The following is a 10,181-nucleotide window of genomic DNA, read 5'->3' as shown; positions in this document are numbered from 1 at the left end:
AAAGACCTGCTGGTGAGAAAATTGTCAAGTCAAGCGGAACGCGACCTGTCAACATCTCCTCCTTCACATTCTCCCGCAACTGGGGGTGCGAGGAAAAGGCTCAGAATTCCGAGCCCACCCGCTGGCGGTGATGCAGGGCAGTCTGGAGCGACTGCTGATGCTGACATCTGGTCCGGACTGAAGGACCTGCCAACGATTACGGACATGTCGTCTACTGGCACTGCATATGATTCTCTCCCCATTGAAGGAATGGTGGAGGATTATATGAGTGACCGCATCCAAGTAGGCACGTCAGACAGTCCGTACTTATACTGGCAGGAAAAAGAGGCAATTTGGAGGCCCTTGCACAAACTGGCTTTATTCTACCTAAGTTGCCTTCCCACAAGTGTGTACTCAGAAAGAGTGTTTAGTGCCGCCGCTCACCTTGTCAGCAATCGGCGTACGAGGTTACTTCCAGAAAATGTGGAGAAGATGATGTTCATTAAAATGAATTATAATCAATTCCTCCGTGGAGACATTGACCAGCAGCAATTGCCTCCAGAAAGTACACAGGGAGCTGAGATGGTGGATTCCAGTGGGGACGAATTGATAATCTGTGAGGAGGGGGATGTACACGGTGATATATCGGAGGATGATGATGAGGTGGACATCTTGCCTCTGTAGAGCCAGTTTGTGCAAGGAGAGATTAATTGCTTCTTTTTTGGTGGGGGTCCAAACCAACCCGTCATTTCAGTCACAGTCGTGTGGCAGACCCTGTCACTGAAATGATGGGTTGGTTAAAGTGTGCATGTCCTGTTTATACAACATAAGGGTGGGTGGGAGGGCCCAAGGACAATTCCATCTTGCACCTCTTTTTTCTTTAATTTTTCTTTGCGTCATGTGCTGTTTGGGGAGTATTTTTTTGAAGGGCCATCCTGCGTGACACTGCAGTGCCACTCCTAGATGGGCCAGGTGTTTGTGTCGGCCACTAGGGTCGCTTAGCTTACTCACACAGCTACCTCATTGCGCCTTTTTTTTTCTTCTTTGCGTCATGTGCTGTTTGGGGAGTGTTTTTTGAAGGGCCATCCTGCGTGACACTGCAGTGCCACTCCTAGATGGGTCAGGTGTGGCCACTAGGGTCGCTTAGCTTACTCACACAGCTACCTCATTGCGCCTCTTTTTTTCTTTGCGTCATGTGCTGTTTGGGGAGTAGTTTTTTGAAGGGCCAGCCTGCGTGACACTGCAGTGCCACTCTTAGATGGGTCAGGTGTTTGTGTCGGCCACTTGGGTCGTTGAGCTTAGTCACACAGCTACCTCATTGCGCCTCTTTTTTTCTTTGCGTCATGTGCTGTTTGGGGAGTGTTTTTTGGAAGGGCCATCCTGCGTGACACTGCAGTGCCACTCCTAGATGGGCCAGGTGTTTGTGTCGGCCACTTGGGTCGCTTAGCTTAGTCATCCAGCGACCTCGGTGCAAATTTTAGGACTAAAAATAATATTGTGAGGTGTGCGGTGTTCAGAATAGACTGAAAATGAGTGGAAATTATGGTTTTTGAGGTTAATAATACTTTGGGATCAAAATGACCCCCAAATTCTATGATTTAAGCTGTTTTTTAGGGTTTTTTGAAAAAAACACCCGAATCCAAAACACACCCGAATCCGACAAAAAAAATTCGGTGAGGTTTTGCCAAAACGCGTTCGAACCCAAAACACGGCCGCGGAACCGAACCCAAAACCAAAACACAAAACCCGAAAAATTTCAAGTGCACATCCCTAGTTGAAAGTCCATGTTTGGCCGGGGCAAAATGTTTGGCCACATGTTGTTCATTCTCTTTTTTTGTGTTATTGATTGCTGCTCTAATAGCAGAGCGATGTTGCGTAATCCTCTCCTTAAATATTCTCACCCTCTTTCCAATGTAGCAAACACCACATGGACACTTGATCAGGTATACTACATGGGTGCTGGTACATGTAACAGGATAATTGATACGGAATTTAATGCCTGAATGTGGATAAAAAAATACTTCCTATAACTGCATGACGTGCAGCCTAAGCATTTGTAGCACCCAGCTTGCCTGGTTACCACACTGGGAGATTTTCGCTTGCTGATATCTGTGCATACAATGAGGTCACGTATGTTGCGGCCCCTTTTGTAGCATGACATCATTTTGGTGTGTCTAAGATTTTTCAGGTCCATACACACAGATATAGTTTTCCATTGTATTTGGATACAACTTTAAAAACTCTCTCATGTAGAATGACACCTTACTCTTCATTTTTGACCATAAGGGGTCCACGGTTTTAAGAGCTCCAATGTTTCTTATCTGGTCACATCTGTACCAGCCAGTGATGACGGAGATGGATGGAGGAACCACCAGCTGAGGAGTCATCCCCCTCTATCACATGCTGTTGGCAAGGAATACAGTAAGCAGGAGTCCAACAATATGACTTGTGGACACTGTGACCTAATGTAAACTGGGGGCACTGGACTTAAAGGGCCACTGCAGCAAAATACTGTATTACATACCTGAACTAATAGTAATATTTGTAATTACATACTGTAGCTATCACATATCCCTCTCTCTCAGACGCTGTGGTATAATGTGAACTATGTGAACACATGTGACCTCCAGATCACATGTGGTATAATGTGAAGTGGAGGTCCAAATACGGCGCATAAAATGACCACCTGCACGGAGAGAGGTATCTTTCTAGAAGTACTGGGGTGGAAGCCCAATCAAAATGTTGCTGTGAGGCCCACAAAGTTCTAGCTACACCCCTGACAGTAGGAGCTTTCAGTGCCCACAGTAACCTGTCAATTACACTCTAGGTTTCATGCACAGAGCAGAGTGAAGAGTAAAGATCCAGTCACACTAGTGCTGATACACAGGGGTGGAACACGGCCACACAGCAATATTTGGGGGTGGTTCTGACTACACCATCCCTTAATTGGGGAATCACTGTGAATGCCCTGGACTGATGTTTGTTTAAATAAATTCCAGTTCTCCTCATTCAGGATCATGGAACATCAGGAGAATGACCCAGTATTGCCTGGCACCCCACACTCTGGGAGCATAATTGCTAAAATAATATTTATTCTACTACTTGTACTCTTTATGAATACTGAGGGGAAACCACAATGGGGGATATGTATCAAACCTTGGAAATAAAAGGGCCAACCAATCAGCTTTTGACATTTTACAGACTGCATTTGAAAAATGATAGTTAAGAAATCACTGCCTCATGTTACATACAGTATCTTAATTAGTGACCAGAGTCTCCGAGAGAGAGATATGTGATCACTACAGTATGTAATTGCAAATATTACTATTAGATCAGTTATGTAATACAGTATTTAGCTGCAGTGGCCCTTTAAGTCCAGTTGTAGCCATGACAACAGCACTAGAACCTTGGACATCGGTGCTCAGCAGGTTGTCACTGTGACATCATTCTGACACCACTGTCAGTGAGCTGTTACTTGGTGGAGGTGTTTGGTGGTTAAACTGTTGGAGGAGCTGTTACATTTTGCTACATTTCATCATTTATTTATCCTTTATATATTTATTTATATTTTATTATCTCAGATTTATATATTATTATTTACTATTGTTATTTACTTTACATATTTATATTTACTTACTTATATTTACTTATTTAATTTTTATTATCCCAGTTATATATATTATTTACTATTGTTTACTTTACATATTTATTTATATTTAATTATAAATTTATATTTACTTATTTATTTATTTATTTATTTATATTTTATTATACCAGAGTTATATACATTTTTTTTTTTTTAAGTATACTGTATTACAGTATTTTATTTGGAATCGATCTTTGCTGGATTTCAGCTAGTTGCGGGGATATGGCCAGCAGGTAAGTGCAATGAGCCAGTCGTTACAATGGTAGGTTACAGGAAGAGTAGTGTAGAGGGTCACGCTGGTAAGGGACTAAATACTTAGAGATGTTGGCTGTGTGTATAATAGAGTCATATTATGTAGACATTTACTATCACTAACTTGGGGAGTATTTAAGCAGGTCAGTACTGATTTTATAGATATGTAACTAACTTGTTTATAGATAATAGACCTTACATTCTCTATAAGATATAATAACAGAGAAAAGCAGAGGAGCTAATTTGATTCTCAAAATGTGTCCAATACCGAGCTTTCATATTGTGGGACAAAATAGTTAGACAAGAGTACACAGATGGGGGGCACACACTTACGGGGAACTTTATGGGCACTGAGGAGCTGCCAGTAATTGGGAGCTGCTGCTATACTATCAGTGAGACGGCTCCTTAACAACCAGTTGTGTTTGATGATGGTACTGTATGCGTATTATAGGCGCACAAGGCTCATTCAGGTGCGGTTGTTCTTGCTGCTGCAATTGTGATCTTTTGCTGTATGCAAATGCGATTATATGCTACTATGGGCAGAAGCTAACCTTGGCATAGGGATGCGCACTGCAGACGTATCATTTCCGTTCAACAGCGTATAATTGCTGATACATCGGTACCATCATTGCAAATCAGAACATGTCGCAGAGACTGAGTGACTCTGAATACATGCAGGCTGAGCCGCTCTCCTGGGACGCTGAGGGTTCTCTAGTAGCAAATAAGATCGCAACTGCTAATTTATGCATGCCCAGAAAATGCCGTCTGAATGACCATGGCATGCCCGTGTTTACACGACCACTCCCCATTCCCAGCACCAAACGCTGTCTTCCTGTCATTCACTCTGCGACTTATTCCTAGGCGCGACGCGACCACCATCGCAATTACCTTGCTGCGCGTACGAACTGTGGCTCAGACGCATGCGCAGTAAGAAATCATCAACCAATGCACCTACAATAGTCGCTTTGCAACCACACCTGAATGAGCCTCAATACCCTTGTGATAAAAATATTCAAACAGATAATCACAGATATGATGAGCACAGACTGATTCCCTCTCATAATTACTGTGACACATAAATGAGGCTGGTGCATTTCCACATTAAATATGAATGGCAGGGAATAGTGGACGATAAATCACTTCCCTTATCTGTCATATATTTATGTTTCATGCAAAAATAACTACTCATTATTACCACATATAACCGAGAAGAATTTATCACCACAGGTCTGGGGCCAAGAATCCAGCAAAAAAGAGAAGACTAGCAAATGACACCCAGTCTCCCAGCCTAGGCGAGCAGAAGGCGGCATTTTACAAGCTGCTGGGTAAGTATTACTGACCTAACATTTATTATCATTTATTACCACCAAACACAGCAATTATGACACACCATACTGTTATAATGACTTTACTAGTCACCTATGTAGAGAAGCTGGAATCCCAGACCCCCATCTCCAGACCTCAGATGCCAGGGACAGCCGCAGTGCCCAGATTTGTCCTGGCCCTGTGGTCTGTGCAGGTAGCGCTCACATGTGAGTGTTGGTTGTACAGTACAGAAGCAGCAGTTTCTATCTCTCCCTAACACTGTGGGTAAAGCCTGGTATCCCAATATACCATTCTGTAGGGAAGACTAACCATATTCCCAGCTAAACCAACATATTCCCAGTGGTACTGTGCAAAAGGTTCCGTCCGTGCAGGGATTAAGATGACAAAGCCTTTATCTTAGTAAATGGTAATATTCCGGCTGTAGATCAGTCACACCAGACACTTGGCGGACCATAAGTAGGATTATACAAATTGCTCCCACACTGATGCCTACCTGGGAAATCTGGCAGCAATATGGAAGCAGTACAACAGGCTCCTGTAAGGGGATGCCTGTACATTCATTTACATATACAATAATGTGACAGTGTAAAGTAGAATGTGTACAGATCGTGTTATTATACTGTATCACCCTGTGGCACTGACAGACGCCATGGTGTCCGCCATCTGTATCTGCCCTTGCAAGGGATGTAATGATAGGGAAATGATGGGAATGCTTTCATTTACCTGCTTCACACGTCTTCCCAGGAACCAGTGGTAGCTTATGGAATATTTCCCACTAGGTCTTTTAACTTTAGAATATTTTCTGCTTCTCATTGCAGAGGAAAGTTCCATCAGGAGGTTCCTGAAAAAGGACACAAATATGCTAATGTCAGACAAGGTATTTCATTTACTGTTACCTCACTATCACTGTTTTATTATTTGTATCCTAAATAGTGTGTAATATACAGCATACACCTCTATATACCACACCCCAATGCATGAAGATCTCAGCGGGACAGTCCCAATGTCAGGGCTCTGTGTCGCTACATCACGATTGGGACTGCGTTGTCCTGATCTATCCTGCAGTTGGCGATGTATATCAGATGATCCGATGGCGCTTACAGAGGGGGATAAGGAGGCTGCCTAGCCATTTCCTGTTTCTCATTAGACAAGCAGCCCAGTCTCTTCCAGCAAGAGGTCATGTTGGGTGTAAAGGGCCCCATACACTAGTGCGATATTGCACGTTTCCGTGCAATTGCGACGAGTTCCTGAGATGGATAGCATGAAAAATGGCAAATTGAATGTACTTTCCTTGTGATTGTGCGCTCCCGTGTGTCACCCATCGCAATCGCAGAACACACGTGCTGCACATGGGATTTATCTCAATTGCATGGAAATAGGTTTAATAACATTAGATTGCATGAGATAAATCACATGTAAAAATACATGTAAAGTATGAAATTGCAATCGCAGGCCTCCCGGGAAGCTCCCAGCCAGATTGCAAGAAAACTGCATGCAAGTCATTGCTGAGATACATCTCCCTAGTGTATGGGGCCCTTAATCTTATCTGCAATGTGACTATACGCTTTCTTACCTACAGGCCTGGATTTGGAAATCAGGATATATTAAATCACGTCCCTAATCTGCCCAGGCAGGAGTCACATCCCCCAAACTATGTCCCCAAATCCCATAGTAATGACCGCTCTGTCACAGGGAATGGGCCTGAACATTGGGAAATAGAATGGCTGGGTATGTACACATGCATTTCTCACTATGTAACTCATATTTCTATTCTAGTACCTACTGGCGATGACCTTCATATATTTCAAGAGAGCCAAGCTCAGGGTGACTGAATATACAAGCAGAAATTTTTACTGCGCATTGTAAGTATATTTATTCATTGATTAGTCAGATACAACAAGACAACAAAATGATATATCCCAAAAGACTAGGGACTAGGAGTGTGACCACAGCATAGCAATTAGGGAGGCCAATCCCGGGATCGGGATCGGCGGGATTTGGGCCCAAAAATGCCGGGATTTGAATCCCGGGATTGGAGCATCCAATCCCGAGATTCAGGGGATTACATTGCGCATGTGCGGGAGGGTGGGTGTGTAAGTAATACTACCTACTATTAGGCGGGCGGCAGCCATAGGCAAACGCTGAACGCGGCGGCACTTCAAATGTAGCGCCGGCCACCAGCCAATCAGAGCTGGCGGACCGGCAGCCAATCAGGGAAGCTGCCTATGCAGTGGCAGCCAATCAGGAGTGACTGCTGCGGCCGCTTCCCTGATTGGCTGCCGGTCCGCCAGCTCTGGTTGGCTGGTGGCCGGCGCTTCATTTGAAATGCCGCAGCGTACAGTGTGTCCATGGCTGCCGCCCACCTAATAGTAAGTGGTATTACTTAAACCCACCCTCCCTCCGTGCAGTGCTAACAGCCTCCCTCCCGCGCCGCTACCTACACCCTCCCTCCGTGCAGTAATCTCTCTAACAGCCTCTCTCCCGCGCCGCTAACAACCCTCCCCGCTACCTACATCCTCCCGCACCGCTACCTACATCCTCCCGCACCGCTACCTACACCCTCCAGCACCGCTACCTACATCCTCCCACCCAGCTACCTACACCCTCCCGCACCACTACCTACATCCTCCCGCCCAGCTACCTACACCCACCGCTACTAACACCGTCCCTCCCTTCCGCGCCGCTACCTACACCCTCCCGCACCACTACCTACCCTCCAGCGCTGCTCCCTACACCCTTTTTTCACTATCCCTACTGCAATCCCGGGAATCCCAGGATTGAGCGTTTTTCAATCCCGAATCCCGGGATTAAATAAACGGCCCGGGATTGGCCTCCCTAATAGCAATGTATAAGATATTTATAGGAGAAATATTTCCCCCTCTCTCTACCTAGTTTGCTGTAGAATAAAAGTACATCGCTCTCAGAACACCAGTCAGCACACTAGAGTACTATATATTTACCAGTTAAAGATATTTAATTAGTGTTTACATTGGCAATACAAATGTACTTTTCACAGTGATTACACATAAACGTATCACTATAAATGGCCTCATTTGCAGAACTGATGGTAGCATGGCAAGTGGTTAAGGTTGTGATTGTTTGGAGCATCTCCAGCACCATAAACTATTAACCTATTATAGAGGATTCATTTTCAGTGCCTAGTTTTTTATGTATTGAAAGGATCAATAATTATATTTGAAGTCTGGTGCAGGATACTAAAATACCACTGCACGATTTCCTGTTTCTGCAGGTTTCTGGCAAATCAGATGGAGGAGGATGAATTTGATATGCCAATAACCAACTTCCAGGACAAGAAAGATGCCTTATGGAAGAGACTGGAGTACCGGACGTTTGTGTCCATGGCAGAATTGGTAGAGGTGAGTGAGGCAGCAGAATTGGGAGAATGTCATGGAGCACACTGGGGTACAGCGGAGAAACACCTCTTATACACACTGTACTGTGTAATATGTCGCAGAACACCCCAGCTGTACAGTATCACTCAGGCATAGATTCTGTTCTGTGTCCAGGTTTAAGTAAAATGTTTCCCAGGAGCTGTTTCACAAATGTATTTGTTAGAAATGGTTTAAAACGGAATACAGTTATGTGACCCAATACTGACTCCTGGATCCTGCCCGCTCACAATCCCGCCGGTCGGCATACCACGACACATAGGGTGAATAGATCCTGTGGTGAGCGCAGTCAGCCACCGTGCCCGCAAAGGGTTTGTTGCGCTGAGTATTTTAAACGTCTGTTCATCCAAAATTTGGAAAACCAAGAGGACACCTTGTTGGCTCCAAGTGTGTAATAAAGTTGAGCCAGACACACAGGGTCCTTGACACCCTGTGTTATGAGGATGAAAATTAGTCTTGTGAATGTATATACCCATCCTGGAGCGGGATAAACGCCATGCAGCGCATGTAGTGGTGAGTAATAAACTGCTGGCATCTGAAGACGGGAAAGTCGTGGGTCTCATGTAAAAAGACTCGGGAGTGAAATATCAGGACAAAAGGGCTGTTCCAATCCAGAATTAGCAAATTCATCAGAGATTCACAGCCAATGAGTAGAGTAAGCGTAACTTCTGATACAAGCAAGATTAATACCTCCGGAGATTGACTCCGTTTAAATAAAGATATCCTAAGCTTCTTGTCTTCCCAGATGAATCTGCTAATGGTTTTATTTAGTAATTTTATATCAGAATCCTTTAACAATAGCGGTAACATGAATATAGAGTAATAACCCAAGAAACAAAATAATCTGCTTAGAATGTTTTACAAATCTGACAACTGCTTGCCCAAAAAATTCTGGATCCCACAAGATATGAACCTGTATTGTACATCATGGAAGGCCAACTTGCAACCTGTGAGCTGAATGTGACCCTCACTAGTTGAATTACAGGTTTTGTTTCTCTCACCAGGTGATAACAGCAGACAAGCATTGGGCCTGGGAGAGGCACCGAAAATTCTGTCAAGGCGGGGCTAAAAGGAGCTATCCGGGAAGTGGCCCAGCAAACAAACGGAGGAAGATTTAAAGACTATCAGGGTGTAACACCGGAACATCCAGTGGCGCCCATTCATCAAAAGTGTACCCTGCTGTATTCCTCTGTGGCAGGCTGGGGAATAACATCTACTGATTACTATGTATTAAAATCAGCATAGTGAAAACAGCAAAACTGTCCCTGCTCTTTTATTTAACAAACTTATTATTAACATACATTAGGAGATACTGTATTGGTAAAATGTAGACAGACAGGGTATAACGGTAACACATCTGAGGTGCTCAGAGCTCATAGAAAGCGGGGATTGAGAACCACAGGTAATAAATAGTTCAAAAAAGGAAAAAGGAAACTCTTTGGCAAAGCATTACTGGAAAAATAGGAATTTAATACCTACCGGTAATTCCTTTTCTCATAGTCCGTAGTGGATACTGGGGTGACATTAGTACCATGGGTATAGATTGGGTCCATTGGATCCTGGCACTT

General features: G+C 44.1%; 1 protein-coding gene across 1 annotated transcript; it reads left to right on the top strand.

Moving 5' to 3' along the window:
• Positions 1-3,758: 3,758 nt before the first annotated feature.
• LOC134970144 (speedy protein 1-A-like) lies at positions 3,759-9,855 on the top strand. Its single transcript, XM_063946188.1, has 6 exons — positions 3,759-3,858; positions 5,105-5,202; positions 6,022-6,080; positions 6,980-7,065; positions 8,454-8,580; positions 9,618-9,855. The coding sequence occupies exons 1-6, from the start codon at positions 3,848-3,850 to the stop codon at positions 9,729-9,731; spliced, it is 495 nt and encodes a 164-aa protein (XP_063802258.1). The 5' UTR covers positions 3,759-3,847; the 3' UTR covers positions 9,732-9,855.
• The last annotated feature ends 326 nt before the right edge of the window (positions 9,856-10,181 follow it).

The sequence above is a fragment of the Pseudophryne corroboree genome, chromosome 11, assembly GCF_028390025.1.
Source record: "Pseudophryne corroboree isolate aPseCor3 chromosome 11, aPseCor3.hap2, whole genome shotgun sequence".
NCBI lineage: Eukaryota > Metazoa > Chordata > Amphibia > Anura > Myobatrachidae > Pseudophryne > Pseudophryne corroboree.
This window is presented reverse-complemented; position numbering and strand designations above follow the sequence as displayed.

Excerpts from the sequence above, each read along its gene's own strand:
- LOC134970144 (XM_063946188.1), top strand. Across the intron at positions 5,203-6,021 it reads GGCATTTTACAAGCTGCTGG|AGGAAAGTTCCATCAGGAGG; the intron begins GTAAGTATTACT and ends TTCTCATTGCAG. Across the intron at positions 8,581-9,617 it reads CCATGGCAGAATTGGTAGAG|GTGATAACAGCAGACAAGCA; the intron begins GTGAGTGAGGCA and ends TTCTCTCACCAG.